Source organism: Ziziphus jujuba, chromosome 7, assembly GCF_031755915.1.
Source record: "Ziziphus jujuba cultivar Dongzao chromosome 7, ASM3175591v1".
NCBI classification, from domain to species: domain Eukaryota; kingdom Viridiplantae; phylum Streptophyta; class Magnoliopsida; order Rosales; family Rhamnaceae; genus Ziziphus; species Ziziphus jujuba.
Window position 1 is genome coordinate 10,407,078 of NC_083385.1, and position 19,921 is coordinate 10,426,998.

The 19,921-nt window shown below is 33.8% G+C and overlaps 2 protein-coding genes and 1 long non-coding RNA gene across 6 annotated transcripts; 1 reads left to right on the forward strand and 2 right to left on the reverse strand.

The window, feature by feature from the left end:
• Positions 1–6,875: 6,875 nt before the first annotated feature.
• LOC107424826 (uncharacterized) lies at positions 6,876–10,283 on the reverse strand. The gene is made up of 2 exons (XR_001582070.4): positions 9,956–10,283; positions 6,876–7,517 (listed from the first exon to the last, which is right to left on the reverse strand). It is a non-coding gene; the product is annotated as an uncharacterized LOC107424826 (long non-coding RNA).
• A 146-nt stretch (positions 10,284–10,429) lies between these two features.
• Positions 10,430–12,393, forward strand: LOC107424808 (protein LIKE COV 1). Of its 3 annotated transcripts, XR_007242688.2 has the most exons (6): positions 10,430–10,657; positions 10,838–10,890; positions 11,249–11,526; positions 11,599–11,823; positions 11,917–12,206; positions 12,297–12,393. XR_007242688.2 is itself a non-coding variant. In XM_016034668.4 (5 exons), exons 1-5 carry the CDS (start codon positions 10,463–10,465, stop codon positions 12,030–12,032), a joined length of 867 nt encoding a protein of 288 aa, XP_015890154.4. In that variant the 5' UTR covers positions 10,430–10,462; the 3' UTR covers positions 12,033–12,393. The 3 variants fall into 3 exon arrangements, 2 of the variants coding, with proteins under 2 accessions (XP_015890154.4, XP_048335848.1); XM_016034668.4 differs by having other exon boundaries at positions 11,917–12,393; XM_048479891.2 differs by lacking the exon at positions 10,838–10,890 and having other exon boundaries at positions 11,917–12,393.
• A 146-nt stretch (positions 12,394–12,539) lies between these two features.
• LOC107424819 (ATP-dependent DNA helicase DDM1) lies at positions 12,540–19,764 on the reverse strand. Of its 2 annotated transcripts, none has more exons than XM_016034691.4 (16): positions 19,607–19,764; positions 19,252–19,328; positions 18,403–18,675; positions 18,210–18,296; positions 17,342–17,688; positions 17,027–17,216; positions 16,741–16,916; positions 15,839–15,908; positions 15,562–15,751; positions 15,070–15,180; positions 14,895–14,989; positions 14,695–14,814; positions 13,824–13,943; positions 13,545–13,643; positions 13,338–13,445; positions 12,540–13,068 (listed from the first exon to the last, which is right to left on the reverse strand). In XM_016034691.4, exons 2-16 carry the CDS (start codon positions 19,318–19,320, stop codon positions 12,838–12,840), a joined length of 2,286 nt encoding a protein of 761 aa, XP_015890177.2. In that variant the 5' UTR covers positions 19,321–19,328; positions 19,607–19,764; the 3' UTR covers positions 12,540–12,837. The 2 variants fall into 2 exon arrangements, with proteins under 2 accessions (XP_015890177.2, XP_015890176.2); XM_016034690.4 differs by having other exon boundaries at positions 19,603–19,760.
• Positions 19,765–19,921: the final 157 nt, after the last annotated feature.

Sequence of the window (19,921 nt, forward strand, 5' to 3'; positions counted from 1 at the left end):
TCTCATTTCTATAAAAGCAATAACAATAATAAGTAGTTAAAACTGTAAAACATTGTTTATAATAATTAAAGCTTAGATATAGTACCGATGAAGGTAAACTGAACTGAAATTTAAACGTTGTATACACTAGACTCAACAATAATCAAAATTCAAATTCAATGAAAACAAAATTTTATGCATAGAGGGAAAGTAATCAAATTTCATATTCACATAACCAGGTTTATATACTGATTTTACTACTCTAACTAATATGTGTTTGCCTATTACGTATATTAATTCATATATACTTTTTTTTTTTTGAAAGAATTAATTCACATATATACAATTCGTAAGAACATCTCAAATATTCATGATTCTAATTCTAAAGCATAATAGTATTTTATCATTTTTGTTTTTGGTCGATAAGATATTTACAAATTTATTAATGTCCATAAAAGAAAAAAAATTATCAATCCTCGAGTCTCTTTCATGTTAAAGTAGATATTTACAAATTTATTAATGTCCATAAAAGAAAAAAAAATTATCAATCCTCGAGTCTCTTTCATGTTAAAGTAATTAAGGGAATCTAACCGCTTATATAAGATATCTTGTAATATCTATGGCATCGCTGATAAATCATCTAAATTTTATTAAGAAGCAAAGTACACGATTATCTTTGTAGTATCTACAGTCACTTTCAAATTTAGGTAAGCAAATCTATCTCTATGATAATCAACATATATAAATATATATATTTATAATATGGTATCAATTGAAAGAATAAAATCAAATCATATATTTTTACCACCACCAAACGAATATCTTTTTTAATAATTATTCACTAGCTAGTACATCGAGCAGTGGAATTTATTTTTTATTTTTTTTAAAAACAACTAATTCATTTATTTTAGATGGTAATCGTATAATAGTAAATTAATAATCACTAAAAATTATTGAAATCCAAGGCTTTGAAAAGCCACAGCACAAAGTGCTTAGAGCATCAAAGGTCAAATTTATTTTTTCCTTAATATTTATTTTGTGCTATTTATTTGAAACTCTCGTCCCCATAGATCAACAATCGGTCACCCTTTTCTGTCACATTCCGCGTGCGAACATTATTGCCTTTCACGTGAATCTTCATCTGCCAACTTAAAACTCTCCAAGCTTTTACCAAATTCCACATGCTTTAAGCAACACTCATTTGAAACATTAACCGTCTTTCATGCCACCTTACACACGCACATCTCCGAAAAGCCATGCTCACCACATCTAAGCCGCTAGATTGGAAAGATTGACTTCCTTTGTTTATTATAAACGAACGTCAAGGAAGATATCCACGTGTTCAAATATGTGTACCTTATGTAAATAACCACTGATTAACGCCTAACCAAAACGATGAAACAAACAAAACCTTATACCTAACCACTCGTGCGGGTGTCCAACATGCCAATCATTGCTCCCATAAGTCTGCACCCGGTATAGTCCACGTGGCATGACCACACGTGTGGGTCGACAACACGTTTCCAGAGTAGCAGTTGTGGAATTTATTGCGCACCAACCATGTACTTTACAGCCCGATTTGATTAGACTCGAATTTTCAGCAAAATGCATATAACCCCACAAAAAAAGTCCAGCAAATTATCTTTAAGCTTTTAAACACGCACAAATAGCTTTACCATTTTACGGCTGTAAATAGTTTACATTCAAATTTTTAATATGTTTAATAAATTAAAACATTGTGGTGGGCCAGTCATACTGATGATTATTATTATTATTATTATTTTCAATCGTTTATTTGTAGGATAAATCAAATACGCATGCCATGACGACAACATTCGTACGATACATGTTTTTAGTCTTGACCACGGGCCACGGTGATGGTGAGGGGAGAATATAAGGACCACCTGCATTCATTCTGGGTTCACCTCAGTCTCTTCTTCTGCAAATAATGCTTTTCAAAAATACTTTTCGGCAGTACAAAATGAAATCCCATGCGGATGCGCGAACTTGATTTAAATTGCAATTCTTTTTTTCGTTGATAAAAAGAATAAAAATGCCAAATTTGCATGTCTTCATTCCACACCCACATGGACGTGTTTCTGGTTATGATAAGGTAGTGGTACGATTTTTTTTTATTTTTTTATTTTTTATATAGATAGATCTTCGTACCTCCAAATTAAATACCATTTTTTTAAAAAAAAAAATTATGTTTCCCAGTTAGTAACCATAATAAACAATTCCAACCATAACAAAATTAATAAAAAATTGATTTTATATTTAAAACTAGTAAGAAATTTCTAACTTGGTTGAAGATGAGCTTGAACAGTATATGAATATTCAAATTTTATACGGATCTAATTATTAATTGAGTTTGTCTGACATATTGTTCAGAGAAAATGATAGAGAGAGATAGAGAGCATTGACTGCAGAATTGTTTTGGAGCTACACATTTTGGATGTATTATGTTGACTATACAGTAATAGAGAGATTTTTTCGAGGAACATGAACCTCAATATCACTTTCTATTTTCTTCGTTATACAAGGCTAACTTGATTTTATTACCCCCCAAAAACAAAACCTAGCTTGATTTGATTTATCAAAGAAAGGCTAACTTGATTTAAACCCTTTTTTTTTTTTTAAATCTATCTTCGTCTGCCAATGGAAAAAATGATAGATCAGGCCCTGTTTTAGGGTAAGACCACCAAGACCCTTCCCTTAGGCCTCAAATTATTTGGCCCCTAATTTTATGATATATATATATATATATATATATGATATCAACGCTCCTAATTAAAAGATTCATAAATAATTATTAGAATTATTTTAAAATATAAAAATGAAGGACAAGTTAAGTGAGTTTTTTCTAATATTAATATTTTTTTGATCATTTTTAATATTTATTAATAAGATCATTATTTATATGAGCTGAAATAGATTTATAGGTGATAAATTGGTAGATCAATTTCAACAAGTCTTAAAAAAGTAAAATTATGATAAATGCATTAATGGTTTGCTCAATTTAATTTGTAGCCAAATAATTGTTAATTATTTTAATATATTTTTTTAATTTTTTATTTAATAATTAAGAATATATATTTTCATAAAAAAATACAAATTGGCATCTCTTTCTTTTTGGATGTAACAGGCACAAATACTTCTAAAAATAAAAAAAACCTTTATTATATTCAAAGTTTTTTTTTTTTTATGTAAATTGAGAAATTTAGTATATTGCTTCAAATTTTCTTAGTTTTCTCTCAACTTACGAAATAGGGTTTTAATTTTAATTTATATTTTATAATATATTTAGTGTATGATTGTTTTTCATAAGTATTTTAGTGTTAAATATTAAAACAACATTGAGTATGAAAATAAATTTACTTTGCAAAAATAAGAAATTTCCTATATGGCCTATCTTCCTTTCTTCCCTAAGGCACAAGTAACCTTAAGCCGACCCTGTGAAAGATAGCAAAGCTTGCATCCTTCTGGGAAATGGAAAGAAGGCAAAGGGGTTTTTATTTATTTTATTTTTCTGGGGGGGTTTTTTTTACGAGTGGAAAATAACAAGCAAAAAGTTGATAAATTGAAAGTGAAGCACGGGAAATAATTTCGTGTAAACGTTCCAGAAAAAGAATTAGAGGGTGGTAATGAAAGGGGGTCCCACGGTTCAGACCATGATGATTGTGCAAACCAAGGTACCTCAATCATTGCTCACGCGCGGGTTTAGCTAAAAACGTGGCCGCACGATGCTCAAAGAATTGTCAGCCACTGTGTCGGCCAAATGATAACACTTTGGGGCACTACTACCAACTTACAATCTTTGACCAGTCCTATCCTTTTTGGTGCATGAGCTCACATACAAACATTCACACACTTATACTCTCTCTCTAAACTTATTTGGCATCGAATTGGATTTTGGAGGCCCTCTTGTCAAATGATGATGCTTCTCAAAATAATACTTGTTGTCTTTCTCATGCCCAAATCAATAAGACTTCTGCTGTTTTTGAGAGTCCCTGTTTGAATAACAGTGGTAGGAAAAAATATATATATATATATATATACATATTCCTTATTTTTTATTTTTATAAATTTTCTTCTTTACTGGCGTGGCTCTTACATACACTTCAAATGGTTTGTCTACTCATTTCGAAAGGAAACTGCATTCCCAAGCAAAATCCGAAAGTCTCTATTCACCGAAAAAAAAAATCCAAAAGTCTCTTTTCAGCAAGTGTTCTCAGCTGGCTATCCTATCCTCTACACTGTTCTTCACTTCGGAAAGTTGGATTTTAGCTTTTCCCAATAGGAGGGTTTTGGTATACTCATCCCAAAAGATATGAACATAAGGAATATTAAAAATGAAATATATCTCTCCTGTGGCTGTGGGGGTGGTTTTGGTTCAAGTAATCTATTTTAACTCGAGTGGAATACGAAGCGCAACACATCAAAATCAAAATACAGAAAATAATAATAATAATAATAATAAGGGACCAATAGAATTCTCCAAAATGCGTTTAGTATCAACCTTAAAAAGCAACTATTGGAGAAAGACCCCCACTTCCTTCACCACATGGAGAGGAGGTCTTTGTGCAATACATTATCAAGGTAGAGCATAGGCCTGCGAAGGTAGTGAAAGCCAAAAAAAGTAAAAAGTATAGCCATGAGTATTGTAGGCTACCCTTTGGGATTATGGAAGAATTTGATTTGGTGCCTTCCAAGTTAGCATTAATAAATTGATTAATAATATACAATCTTTATTATTAGTCCTAAAAGCCTGTTAACATGAAGAAAGTAAGCATATAAAGCAGAAAAGAAATTCCAGCACGAAACAAAATGATTGGACTAGCCCTTCAACCTGAAGTGGTAAAATCTGATTAGGGATTAGATTAGCTTTTGCTTTCCACTACCTTGCATAGAACAGAAGGTCCCCACCAATTATTTGATGGTCTAGATTCAAGGATTTAGTTTGAAATTGGTGCATAATGTTAAGGGTTAACACGACATTCACACCATCTGTATTATATTGCATAATCAGCACTTCGTACAGAAGTTACGTGTTCAACCTCAGAATACGAATAAAAAATTCTACATTAATTTAAACTTAGTGCTAAAAGCATAAATTGGCCGAGAATTTCGGCCTTTTGTGCATAAGGCAATTGAGTATTGCCTTTGTCTTATCAACTAAATGCAACGGAGGCTAATTTTCTCACGACAACAAGACCTGAGAAAAAGTCCAGAAGCATCACATTAAAGAAGCAAATGGTTCTTAAACAAGTATATTTTTTATGACAAATCCTCTCACCTCTAAAACCTGAAAAGATAGAGAAGATAAGGTGGTCTCCGTGTCAAAAGCTCCCTAGTATTATATGAATATGTTTCCTTTGAGACATGCATAATCCACTTTCCTTCTAGACAGGCAAATATAATTAAATCTACGTTGCCCAAAATCTCCAAATTTAGGAACACAGGTGTCTATAAAAACGATCTAGTGGAATCGATTTCCTAATTTAGATGAATACCTAAATACCTAACATCATGGGAAAGAAACTGTGACAATTCGTACCAGTGTTGTCACTTAGAATATAATTCTTCCTACCCAAATTGGCATTTCATTGGATCCATTATCTCAACTCTCATATTGCTCAAAAGAATAATAAACATTTATAGGAATCAAATATTTACTCTAATACCAAATATGTGCTTAATGTGGGTAGCATGTTTCATAAAGCTACTTTAACACGCCACTACTTCACCTTTTTGCACCCATAACCAATATCATGCGCCTTTACCATGCCAGGAACAGCTTATAGAATCTAATAATAATGCAACAATAACAGATAAAAGAATATACCAGAGCATATAAACTTTAGAATCTTTTATAAGCTAATCCACTTACTCAGTTAACATCTATATTAGTAGAATATCAGATGATATCAATTAGTTAACAAAAATTTAAACAGTAAACTACCCAAAGTATACAAAAATGGCACTCAAAAAAAGTAAATAGGATATCTTTTTTCTAAAATGATGGAGCACTGTAAATACATATATTTATTCTAACTAAGGCTAAACTAAATAATATGCTAATTAGGTGAAATTTAATGACAAAGGAACAGTTTTCTGCAGCAACAATACAGGCATTGTTCATGCTAATTTACCATCCAATGGAAAAGAGATCCTGCATAACTTTGAAGACATGTTTTGAGGGCCATACTCATTATATTAGAGCAATCATGTCACTTGTGTGCCACTTACTACATCAATTTTCCATTCTACATTTTGCTTTTCTTCATCCTTTGCTCATGATAACTAGGACCTCAAGGCATGTTAGAGGCCAAAGAACAAATGGTCCTGGGGGGACCATGAGAAAACACGCAAAGGTAGCACTATTGACTTAAGTTTCCCAGTTTTTTATTAAAAACCAATAGAATATATCAACTTAGAAGATTATTTAAGTGGCAAAAATAAGAGATGTAATTTGAATATGATTAACAAAGATATTTCAAATTACAATGTGTAATTTGGTCTCACTACAGAAGTAGCATATATCCTTATACAATGCCAGCAGATAATATATACATGATCTATTAAAAAGGATGATGTAGCGTACATAAGGACACAAATACTCATGCTCATGCGCACATGAATTCAAACGTGCACACACGCATATATATAGCTACATATATATGAGCAGTTACTTAAATTAGTCTAATAGGAAACTAATCCTAAACTGAATTAACCCACATAGAATTTTATTCCATTTGTTGCAGCAACGACATTTACTGATAAAAAGCCACGATGACATCTATGCCTGCGCTGAATAAGTTTCACCAAAACATAAATAAACCCTGTTACAAATAAATGCATCATGAAGTCACTTGACATTTCAAAATCTGTAGATATCAGACTGCTATAACTCACGTGTCATTGAATATTTATCTTGTTTTACAAGTCCTAAATTTTACCCTCAACTGGCAAGCTAGTGATTGCCTCTTTTGTTTTAACCTGGCTGAAAAATCTCTAACTCAATCTTTAGTACATTTAAGATAAGTTCCTGGACATAATTACAAGCCAATGAGAGTTAAAACCAACAGTAAGTTGGGTTTTGACATAAATGTACTGCATTTACTTGTGAATAAATAGAGTGCTTGGAAAATTCTCATTCTGTGTTTTCCATGCAAAAGGATGAAAGAATTTTACCATCCATCTTGATCAGTCGTTAACCAATATTAGTACTCCAGTCTCCATAAACATCAAACATAATCCAAATGAATTGAATGTCAGCAGTAAATCCTCTGAAGCCCAAATTGTAGGGCTGCAAATTTGATGTTGTAGAATGTTACATGGACAGTGGTAACAACAATCTCCTCTCCCTTTTCTTCATCAGTGCCCGCCTGGATATTCTCAGGCGTATAGGAAGAAAGATGCCAAAGCATATAATCACAAAAGAAAGTCCAACGTGCCTTTGGTAGAATGTCACATAGGATGATACCACAAGCATGATGAACAATAAGGCCCAAAAGATAGCCACGACAACATCAGCCCTGCATTATGTTAACATAATTTTTTATATTGAATGTGATCCGTAAGAAAATTAGGCTCTTTGGCATAGATGATGGAAGAGTTATAGATCTGTAGATATTCATTACAGGATTTCACAAGACATAAAAGCTAACACAGGAAGAATTGCATGAAAATCCAATGGGAGGAAAAATTTGATGAGTTAATCTATGATGTAGTAGCCACTTTAATGTTCAACATTGTTCCAGCCCCATATATCCATTCAACCACTATGCAACAACTTGCAAGCTAGGTCTATCTATGTTGAGGTGAATCTGTTCTGCCTGCAGTTGATGTTAAAATCTCATGTCAAACTTTTTATACAGAGGAAATAAGCATGGAATGGTGCTGCTTCAAAAGATGGCAGTCCTTCCCATCTTCATTATGAGATAACAAAAAAGATAATGTAATGGAGTCTAAAAAAGACAGGTGAAAAACACTTCTGAATCAACTCCAGATGATTTAAAAGTCACACGATTCTAAAATCCTTTGCTGGTAGTCAAAACTTAAAAGGAAATTTTAATCAAGTTAAAATTATAAGCAGCCACATTCGTCTTTTTCCAACAGAAACTATAGTTGATCCTGGGGTTTTTCTAGAGTATTTATATCCCATCAAGATTGAGAGTTAGAGCATCCTCAAGGGACTCTTTAAGGTAAAAGAGTATATTCTCTATAATAAAGAACATCCTTTAAAATAATTAGTAAAATTTAAAAATGTTCTCCAACAAACTTTCTATTTAACCTCTTTCTTTTTATTTTTTCTATAAACATTTATTGTTTTACTTGTAGCATCTCTCTTTTATATGAGTTACCTACTTTTTTAAATATTATAATAGTGGCATAGGAAAATGTGTTACATTCAATTAAATAAATATAATATTGAAATAAAGAGTGGTTTTGGCTCTCTACATTTGGAGAGCCAAACCAACTCTTTATATTAAAAAGTCAAAATAAAGAGTTTATTGGAGCTCCTTTTTCAAATGTTGTCTCTTTAAAATAAAGAGAATGCCACATTTAAAGAGTCCCTTGGGGATGCTGTTAGAGTAAGCTGAACTGCAAGATTATGCCCTACCATCAAAAAAAGCCTTTTCCAGCCTTATTGGTTCTTCCACAACAAATCCAAGAAACAATCCATAATGAGATGACATACTTACAAATCCAAGAAACAATCCATAATGAGGAGACATACTTACAAATCCAAGAAACAATCCATAATGAGGAGACATACTATAGGAGTTTGAGCTATCCAGGACCGAAACTACTTGTGAATTTAAGCGCAAAGCAATTCACAATGGGCATATATTTTTCTCTAAAGAAGTGACACATAATTCACTTCATATCCACTTTACTGTTTTGCAAAGTTTATCTGCTAATGGAAGGCATTTCCCTATCTAAACCTAATCATAGATTACATAAATGAGAGGTCTGTGAGCATTCAAATACCACCCTCCTAATCCATATCTGGGAAGCATAACACTACCATAAAGGTGATATCTTCTACTTTTCAAGTGGGATTTCCAAAACAGATAAAAGAGGAACACTTGAGAAACACTGTTTACAAAAAATTATCTATAACATTTGGGTTCAACTACAAGAATCTTTAGGAACAAAAGCCAGTGAAGGAATGACATATAATATTTACTTATGGGGTATAAAGACAACATTACAGTAGAAATTATGAACCTCGATATAACATGACAGCACAAATTATGAAGCTCGATATCAGAAAAGTGCAAGTTTCTACTTATTTCCAAATTCTATAATTACAAACTAAAGAAGGAACAATGGTCAGATACAGGTTATTAGACATTTAAATCTTAACTGAGCTACCCTCAGGAAGAGCTCTTGGCTCTTTTTTGGGGAAAAAAAAATGCTACAATTTAAAACAATGAGGACAATTATCCTACTTAAGTCATCCATTAACCAGAAATTAAGTGTCGAACTGCAATTCAGTTCGATGGTAAACTCCCTAGTATTTTTAAATTCAAAACAAAATTCTGATGGGTGAATATTTTCAATTCACTAAAGAAGTCCTTTTTTCTTGAATAATTATATTTATATAGTCATTGCCAGGAGTGAATTAGGATTTGAATTTTAGTCTATTAAAAGCATTCACAATTTCAAGCACAATATTCTAATTCAACAATTATATTATATAATTTAATATTCCGAAAAGGTTTCGGAATAAGGTAGCAACCGCCCGAAAGAGCGACGAAAATTTGAACTGGTCAAGACGTTGCTCTATTTACTATGCAACAATGAATAATAATAATAATAATAATAAAAACAAAATTCAGCGAGCAAAAACAGCAAAATAAGAAAATTCCTCAAAGAAAATAACACTTGTTAAATTGAAATTCTTAGATCCAATATACGAAAAATTGAATTTAAAATAGCAGTAAAAATGGAAAAGAGAAGTTACCGGGAAGTGAAGTGGGGTTTGGGGGAAAAGAAAGTGAGGGCGGGCCACTTATACTGGGATCGGATCTGATAGTCTCTGAGTTGCTCAACGAGTTTAGACCGAGTTATCATCTCTCTGATCGGAGATATCTTTCTTCTCCGACCTTCTTTCACTCCCAGCACAAACCAATGAATGTCACATTCAAATTGGACTTTGTGAAATTTTGATAAAACTACCAAACTACCAACTATTCTCCAGCGCTGAAAAGATTTTCCGCACGTTTTTTTTTTGGCGGTGATTGTCCTGCTCGGATTTGCATTTTAGACGCGGCGAACCGCCATTTAATAGATTTGGGCTAAAAGCGACGCCCCGTTGCCTCACAATTGGGCCTAAAAACAAAAAGGGCTTTTCTAAATGGGCTTATCATTCTTGCAGATAGAGATCCAATAGAAAAGAATAATAATAATTAATAAATGAAAAAAACATGGGAAGGGAAAGATTAACGACTCGACTTCCATAACAGAAAGCATGCAGTTGTGTACAGAGAAAATGGGAGGAAGAAGGGAAAGAGATCTAGAGCGACTGATTCCAAATGCAGGAATTGAAAACCCTTTTGAAATTAATGGAAGCCCAAACTCATCCCCCATTTCCATATCAGCTCCTCCTGTATCTTCTTCTTCCTTTTCATCTTCTTCTCCTTCGCATCACCACCTTGGAAAAGAGGTTTGCCAATTTTCATTCTTTGTTTTTCGTAATCTTCTCGCTTTGTTTCTCTTATGAATAAAAATCTTGTTTGGGTTCCTGGAAAAATCTGAGTGATGTGCGTTTCCATGTGTGATTGTGTGTGTGTGTATGTGTTTTGTTTTTTTTTTGTTTTTTTTTTTTTTTGGGTCCCCCGTGCAGACAGCTTCCAAAGTCATTCGTAGCTGGGCTTGGAGAAAGTTTATGACAGGATGGTTAGCTTCGCTTTCTTTAATTAACTTCACTTTTTCTACATCTCATAATTTCAATAATGTAGGTTAGCATAATTTGACAAATTTATTTGTATGTTTGTATAGGAATTGAACATGGTATTTTTCGAGTTATGTGTGGACCAGCCACTCGAATTCTAATAAATCATATGTATTTTACTTGTAGCAAAGCAAATATTTACAAAATCTCTGAGCTGAAATTGTTTATTATATTTGGTAGTCATTCTACATAATGTTAAACCTTGGTCCTAAATCCATAACTATCATCAACGTATACTTACTAGTTTAGCACCATGCCCTGCATTTGATGTGTAACAAACACAGACTCTGCACTGTTTTGCAGTGTCATTCTATTGCCAATAGCCATTACTTGCTATGTCACATGGTGGTTTATTCATTTAGTTGACGGACTTTTCTCACCGGTGTTCGTTCATCTCGGCATTGACATATTTGGTCTCGGCTTTATGGCCTCCATCACTTTCATTTTCCTGATTGGTGTCTTCATGTCTTCATGGTTGGGAGCTAGTGTTCTTAGTTTGGGAGAAGTTTTTATAGAAAAAATGCCCTTCATTAGCTATATCTACTCTGCTTCAAAACAAATCAGTGCAGCAATATCTCCAGGTAATTACAAAAGTTATTGATATCAACTTTGAGTGTTGAAAACATGGCTTATAAATAAAACTTCTATTTCAGATCAGAACAACAATGCCTTTAAGGAAGTAGCAATCTTAAGGCATCCGCGTATCGGAGAATATGCATTAGGCTTCATCACCTCTTCTGTAATTCTCGAAATGGCTTCAGGTGCAGAGGAACTCTGCTGTGTTTATGTGCCTACAAACCACATTTATGCTGGAGACGTTTTTCTCATCAGCTCCAAGGATATAATGAAGCCTAATCTTTCTGTTCCAGAAGGGATTGGTAAGACCACTCTCACAATAAATCATAAATCTGCCTTTTGTCGCTTCTCCCAGCAAGTTAATAATCTGGTTTTTGGAATTTCATACGAGACAGAGATTTTCATGTCGGGTGGCATATCCATACCTCGTATGTTGACCACATCTGATGCTTCTCGAGCTATTCCTGTGGCAGGACTCGGAAAAGTTGTAGTCCCACCATTTCAAATATGATGTCCCTTCGCGGATACCCGCCGGGTGGTTCGAACTTTAAAAGTTTGTGCATTAGCTAATCAAGAACAGCCCAGATCATCAGAGCGGAAAAGTCAACTAGCTTCGGCATAGAGTTTAGTATTCTGATTGTTAAGAGAGCTCTGGCGATGTAGAAATCAGAGAGAGCTCTTCATGGTGAGTAGTGCCCCTCCTCAGCTAAATGTGTACGAAAGGCAAGAAGAATTAATAATGCTAGAACATATTCGTTGTAATGTTCTGATGCAGTTAGTTGCTAACCCAAGCAGGATACGAAAAGAAGTTGCAGAGGCAACAAAATGAAGCTCGGTTCTGATATTAATAAAATTCACGTATGGTTTATACAGCTCTGCGAGTATTTGATCCTCTTTTAAGAGTTTTATTTAGCTTTTGTTTCTTTATACGGCCTTATACATTCTCAGTCATTAGGTTTTTTCTTTGTTTTTGTTCTCCCTTTTTTGGTCGGATGCAATTAACGCCACAAGAAGAAAATTTATCAGAAGGCAGCCTACTGCATCGTCTTTTTCCATTCCTTTCAAATACAAACATGGTGCCTATACAATCAAGATAATTAGATGTTTGGAACTTACAAGTTCCCTTACAAAAATAAGGCCAAAAAATGGCTCCTTTTCTCCATCCTATACTGCGAGACATATACAAAATTATAGGCACCCATCTAAGAGCATCTTTAGCTCCAAAACTCTGAACATGCAATTGTTCAAATACCAACTCCAAAAAGGAAAATCCAATAACACCCTGTCCACCTACTTCAGCGTCCCAAAACAGGTAATCAACTATTGAGCGTAGAGAGCATGCCACCACTTGCAGTTGGTATCACCACTTCCCAGCCAGGCCCCTTAAGAGGAACTCCATGTTTAGACTCTTCTTCATCACTTGATATACCACCAATCAGATCCCCACGATCCATGACCCTCTCCAAATCTTCATCACTGATATCCGTTTGTACCATCTTGTCTTCAGCAGTTTCTTCATCTCGGAGTAGAGCTAACAGATCCTCTTCCTGAAATTGTCATAAACACACAAGCCAATATCAGTCTGTACAACACTTCACAACAAACAACATGACATCTTGGTTTCTGCGGTTATCCCAAAATATAAACTTATATACAAATATATAATCCAGATTATGACAGTGAATGCCATCAGTAGCACCTGCATACATTTTAGACACTGTTCACAAGCATATTCTGCCAGTTGTGTTCAAGAAGAGCAGCAAGAATGGCATGTCAAAATAATAAAATATCAAATGCAAATGTAAATAAGACAAACCTCCAGAACATCTGAATAGCCCTTCGTATTTTCTAATTGAAACTGCCCTTTTCCAATGACCACGTGCTCAAGCTTCAACTTACTAAAAGCTCTTTTTAAAATGCGACCCTGGTAACAAATAAATTCTCAAAATTCTTTCCTACAAAGAAATATATAGCACTGAATTCATGAGGGAATCCATAAGTCAACAACTATCACAAAGTTTACCTCTACTGATTGAGCTGTTGCAAGCCTATAAACATGAACAGGCTTAGTCTGCCCAATTCTATGACATCTATCCATAGCCTGCAAATCCATTTGAGGGTTCTGGAATGCACATGCAACAAGATGAATAGTCTAACTATACATGACACATGCAAATAAAGGATAGACGACTAAAAAACACACACACACACACCCAAAAAAAAAAAAAAAAAAAAAAAAAAAAAAAAAAAAAAGAAGAAGAAGAAAAAGAAAAAAATGATAACATGAGATCAAGAAAAATACCCAATCACTATCATACAGGATACAAGTATCAGCAGCAGTAAGATTGATTCCCAATCCACCAGCTCTGGTACTTAGAAGAAAAAGTCTACAGTTGCTATTTACATCATTGAACTCCTCGATCTGCTTGCAAAAAAATTCTAGAGTAAGAGATCCAGTGAAGAATTGGAGAAACAAAATGACTTATCTGATTAAGATAACATGGCAAAACATCCCTAATCAGAACAGGAAAATTATTAATTTCCATGCTCAAAATGTTTAATTGCTACATTTCTCTTCGAATAAACTGTAGTAGTTCTTTCAATCAAACAGAACGCATATATCGAAACCACAACTACTTGGTTTGGTAATAAGACAAATTCTTTACAAGAGGGAACTAATTAACAATGCCAAGCATATAATCAGTAGTTTACAACAATGTTCATGAGGACAAAAGGAGATTTGATAAATTTGTTACTTGGTGCAACTTTTGTAACTTAAATGCCCAACTGCAAATAGTGACACATAAACATTAGAAGCCTTCTGATAGAATACAGTGCACAAGATTTTTAAAGGCCTACAGCCAAAAAAAAAAGAATTCTGAGAACATCAAAACCTGCCACCTCATGATTAACTTTAGATGTAGTGACGCTATTGAATAGTCTAAGAAGTAATGCGAGAAATACGAAATCAAGTCTGTTAAAAAGCTCAAAATATTTAATGACGTGAAGATTTGGCTAAAATGCAAACCCAAAAAAAAAAAACACAGAAAATAAAAAGCTCAAAATATTTAATGATGTGAAGATTTGGCTAAAACGCAAACCCAAAAAAAAAAAAAAAAAAAACACAGAAAATAACTTGAAGTTTTCTTCAAACTAACTGAGGTAGCACTAACCTGCCTTTTCCTTTCATCAAGTTTCACCATGCCATCAATTCTACAAACTTCAAATCCCTTTTCACTAAAATAGTAATCCATTATGTCCAAAATCTTTGTCCATTGAGAGAAAATCAGGACCTGTTAAAAATGCAATAGAAGATGATAAGGCAACTCTAAATAACACATAATTCTATATCATATAACATATGTAAATGAACCTTGTGCTTGCGTGCAAATAATCGTGCCAACAATCTTTCCAGCAAGCAAAATTTGCCACACTGTTCAACTATTTGCTCAACAGGTGGGTACAAATCTGTCAAGAAAAATTGGCTTAAGTGAAACTGTAGGTAACCCATTTACATAGTATCAAAAAAAGGATGTCAAGGAAGATACATGAGCCATCAAATGCAGACGTTAAAAGGTCAGGATGATTGCAGTTCTTCCGGAGTTGGACCATCAAGTTGTTAAGTTTTCCTTTCATACGAGTCCTACCATTACCATTACCTGCAATTTTATAAAAAATGAAATCATCCTATCATCTAACTCAACTCGAAGGACAACAACAAAAATAAGTCAGGAATAGAAAGGAGTATTTTGTCAATTATTGTGCCACAGTAAGCTAAACTTTAACAGTTCTAGAATCTTAATATTAGCAGCAACAATAGACCTCTTCACCAGTAATCTGTTTCATGCAATGTCTAACATGATGATTTGCAATTGTAAATAGATCCCCTGAGTATTCAGAAGAAAACACAACATCTTGAAAGTACAGGCTTCTAGAAGGAGAGACCAAGAAACTCAGGAAAATTTATATATAAAAAAATGAAGATATATCCCTAATTAATGATTATTACCAATATATTCTAATAGTAAATGGATAAATACCAGTGCCTGCTGTGCCAGTTAAATGCTCTTCCAGTGTCTTATTAATCAGATGATCTTGAAAATTCTTTTGATGCTCTGTCATGGATGCATATAATATGATCTCTTTCTTTCGAGGAAGCAGCTGCTCAACATCAGCCTTCATTCTTCGAAGAAGAAATGGACGTAAAATGGCATGCAATTTTGCTACAACCTAGAGGTAATAACACCCAGAAAGCATTATACAAAGAACTAAATTGTTTTATGGAAATGAAACCACGGTTTTAGCAAATATGCATACTTGAGCCCTTCTCTTCTCTTCCATTTCTTCCCGCATAGCTTCACTGCAGTACTTTCCTGATAGATCAAACCTGCAAATATAATTCTCATAAGACAAACAATTAGGTCAAGGCAGTAAACAAAATAATAATAGTCTATGGTAAATTCTTTCCCTCAATCTCGTCATACAAAAGCCAATATAATCTTGACTGTGATTAATATAATCTCGACCAAAATCACAGCATTAAGCAATTAACATATAGGCTTACATAAATTCTGATTCTACTGCCCAAACTTGGCGAAAAAGGATTTTCAGTTACAAAATAAATGCAATACAAGTTTCAATGAGACATCAATCGCATTACTAACAATCTTCCGTCTTGTACATAAAAATTGACCACGAAGAAAATGTGCATTCTGACAAGCAATTCATAAATGGAAACATTGAACAACAGCATAAAGAACAACACTTCCATATTTAAAAAACATCAAACCATGTTTAGTTAATTCATTGTGCTTGAATAGTTTCAGTACATAAGAAATAATAGCAGAGCAAAATAATAATCTAGCAACATTTAAGAGTTAATCCCAACATATTAAGAGCAGCATTGAGATCCAAGCCACTATATGCAGAACTTACAATTATTCTAGCATGTATCATTCCTTGTGACACAAACATTTCGAGAATCACAACTTTGCACATTGATGTGTTTAGAAGTTCAGTTAGACATTGCAGTACATGTGCAGCAAGAGGGTCCTAGCCAAATCAAGCAGGGCATGCAATCTCTCAAATATTGTACAATGCCATGACTAGCGATGCTTAAAAAAAAAACATCCTACCTTCCAAGCAACAAATGAGTCTTCAAACTTATCAGCATTCAAATTAGGGAAATGGGTAATTATATAAATAGAAACCATACTTACCATGACTCAAATTCATCATGGGATGAGAAAATATCAGGCAAAATGAAGTTCAACAATGACCAGAGCTCTGCTAAATTATTCTGCAGAGGTGTCCCGGTTAATAGAAGCTTATTCTCCACGGTCAAGAATTTCAACTCCTTAAGTAACTTGCACTTAGAGTTTTTCAACCTATGCCCCTTCGATCAGAAAAATATAGTTAAGATAACAGGAGAATTCCCCATCCAATAGATTTATTCTTTAACAAATACTAAATAGAACCATTCTCTTAATTATTTGAATCACTCACTTCATCAACCACAAGGTATTTCCAATTGTAATGCCTCAGGTATTTTTTAGCATCAGACAATGCAATCTCATAAGAAGTAACAACTATAGGAAATTTGGGACCAATGGTCCTAGGCATGTGCTTTCTTCGAATCTCATCTCTTTGCTTCTTATCACCATGGTAAATAATAGCATTCAGTGAGGGAGTAAACCTATAATAGAAGGAAAGAAGAATGGAAAGAAAAATAAATATATCAGCAAAACTGAACAATTCAAACTAGTAAGCTAACTCCTCAGTTTGAAAAGAGACTAGTAAGATAACTCAATTGAAACTCACCTTGAGATCTCATTGACCCAATTTGAAAGAGTGGAAAGTGGTGCAATCACTAAGTAAGGCCCATCCAAACCCTTCCCTTTTAAATGTGCAAGGAAACCAATGGTTTGAATAGTCTTTCCAAGCCCCATTTGATCTGCTAGAATCCCATTCAGCCCATTTTGCCATAACGAGATCAACCATTTTATGCCTTTTATTTGATAAGACTTCAATTTTCCACCAGTCAACAAAGGTACAAGTTCATTTTGTTCTTTCACAACTCTTTCTTCTTCAGTCAAATTCAAATCTTCAGCTTTCTCACCTTCTTGGGATCTTGTAAGCATTGCCGCAACTGCCCTCTTGGCCTTCCTCTAAAGAAGTTTCAATAGTAAATTTAATATCCATGAATGTGAATAAAGTATCCTTATGCTGAGAATCATTTTTAAAAGGAGTCAGTTTTAGAACACTGCACACTTTAAAAGATCCCTTGAAATATTAAAAAGATACTACAAAGAGGAACTACCATCTACAATTCTTTAAAAAATAATAAAAATAAAAACAATAGTAAAAATAATATTTAAAACAAGTTAATGGAGAGAAAAGAAAAAATGTCCACTAGATGTGACAATAACATGTTAAACTAATCTATTATCAAAGACGAATAATATATGTTAGCTGTGGCAAAATATGACATGGTATGAACAGCTGAAAGAAGCTAGACAACAGACAGACTCAATAAATGGAAAAATGCGTCAAAACAAACTAAAGAAGAGAATTGATACTCATTAAACATAATTTCACATGCAATAAATGTATATATTTAAAATAAAACATACTAAAGAATCATCCACTAAAGATATCAGACTAGTAAAAGAAACACAGAATTTCTTACATCGTTGTAATTTGTAGCAGCTTTCCTTTTTGCACCACCCCGGCCTCTCTTTTTCACAACAGCATCACTAGCATGCTCACTTCCATTCTGACAAATACATTTAACGTTAAAATTTATCAGCAATAACAAATAAGCCTCTCAAATATAAATAATAAGTATCAAGAACAATCTACAAAGGTGTTTAGGGGAGTACAAATGTGATGTCGTCCATTTTCTCAAGCAAAAACTCCGAGTACAGCTGGGTTTGTGTTAGAAGCTCGTCCAGTTTGGTAAATTGTGTGTCATTCAAGTGGGGAGAATCCTTTACTTGTCCTTTTTCTTCCAAATCCTCTTCCTTAACCCGAGCTTCCAGCAGTTTTTCTTCCTCCTCAGCCATGGCTTTTGATATAAGTGAAGAATCTCCATTTTTGGCATCAGGTAGTATGTTGTCCTCCAATTTGACATCTATCTTCTCCTCGCATACATCCTACATGATAAAAGAAGCCACAAAAAATTAATCAGTGATAATAAAAAATTAAAAAAACAAATGGACAACCTAACGTTAATCAATCATAAAGCATGTTCACAGCATAGGCTGCAAAACATAAAAAATAGAGAAATAAAAATAAATAAATAAAATAGAAGCAAAAAATAAAATAAAATGAACAAATTAAACTGTCCTAAACTAAACGAAAAAGGGAAACACTCCACGAAATAGAAAAATCAGAACCTCATTATCTCATATAAAAATTAGCGCGCGCCCCACACTCTCCTCCATATGTATGCATGTATATATATATATATATATATACACATAGCACACATAGAGACAAACAAACAACGAAAACATAAGTATTTCATAAACAAAAGAATAAAAACCGGGTATTCCCAAACAACTGTCTTGCTGACCCACAGTTCCTAAGGAGAACAAGCAGGTCGAAAATAACAAGCAGTGTCGATCATTTTCGACCCTTGTCCCCCATTCTTCCAAGATCCAAACCACAAAAGAAATTAAAACAGAAATAAACACCATTAAAGAAGAGTAAAGGCCAAAAGACAAAACCTCGTCCTCTAGCACGGAAGTCGGGGACTCTGCAGAGACACCGTTCTTCATCGCGTCGTCAGCGACCATCTCGAACCCTAAAAAAAAAAAAAAAAAAGGATACAAACATGTTTTAAATAATTTCCAAAGTCACTTTGAAATGAAAACACCGAAGAAGAAAACAGAGTTCGCGGCAAACACTAACCCTAGGTTTAATAATCCAAAATATAAAAATAAAAAACAAAAAACAAAAAAAGAGTTCGCCGTCCCACTTCAACAGTAACACTTACAAAATTGTTAGAACCCAAAAATCAGGGAAAAAAAATAAAATCATAGAAATGAAAGTACGGAGTGTAAGAGTGAGAACTGTACGGACTAGGGATCGCCGAAGGGAATCGCAGAAAAGCGTTGGCCTCTGGAGAACAAAAAGCACTCTAGCAGAGAACGGAGAAGATGGAACGTCTGTCAAAAAACCTCAGAGGAAATGGGGGACAGATTGTTTTCAAATTGATATCCAAATTTTTATTTACTTATTTTTATTATTATTAATGTTATATTATTATTTCTTTAATGACTTCTTGTCAAGTTTGGGCGGGAAAATTTCACCTTCAGTACTGCCCTTAAAAGTTCATTTAATTACACTTATACCCTTCTCGTCGTAGATGGATCTTTGTGTACCTGTGATGGACCG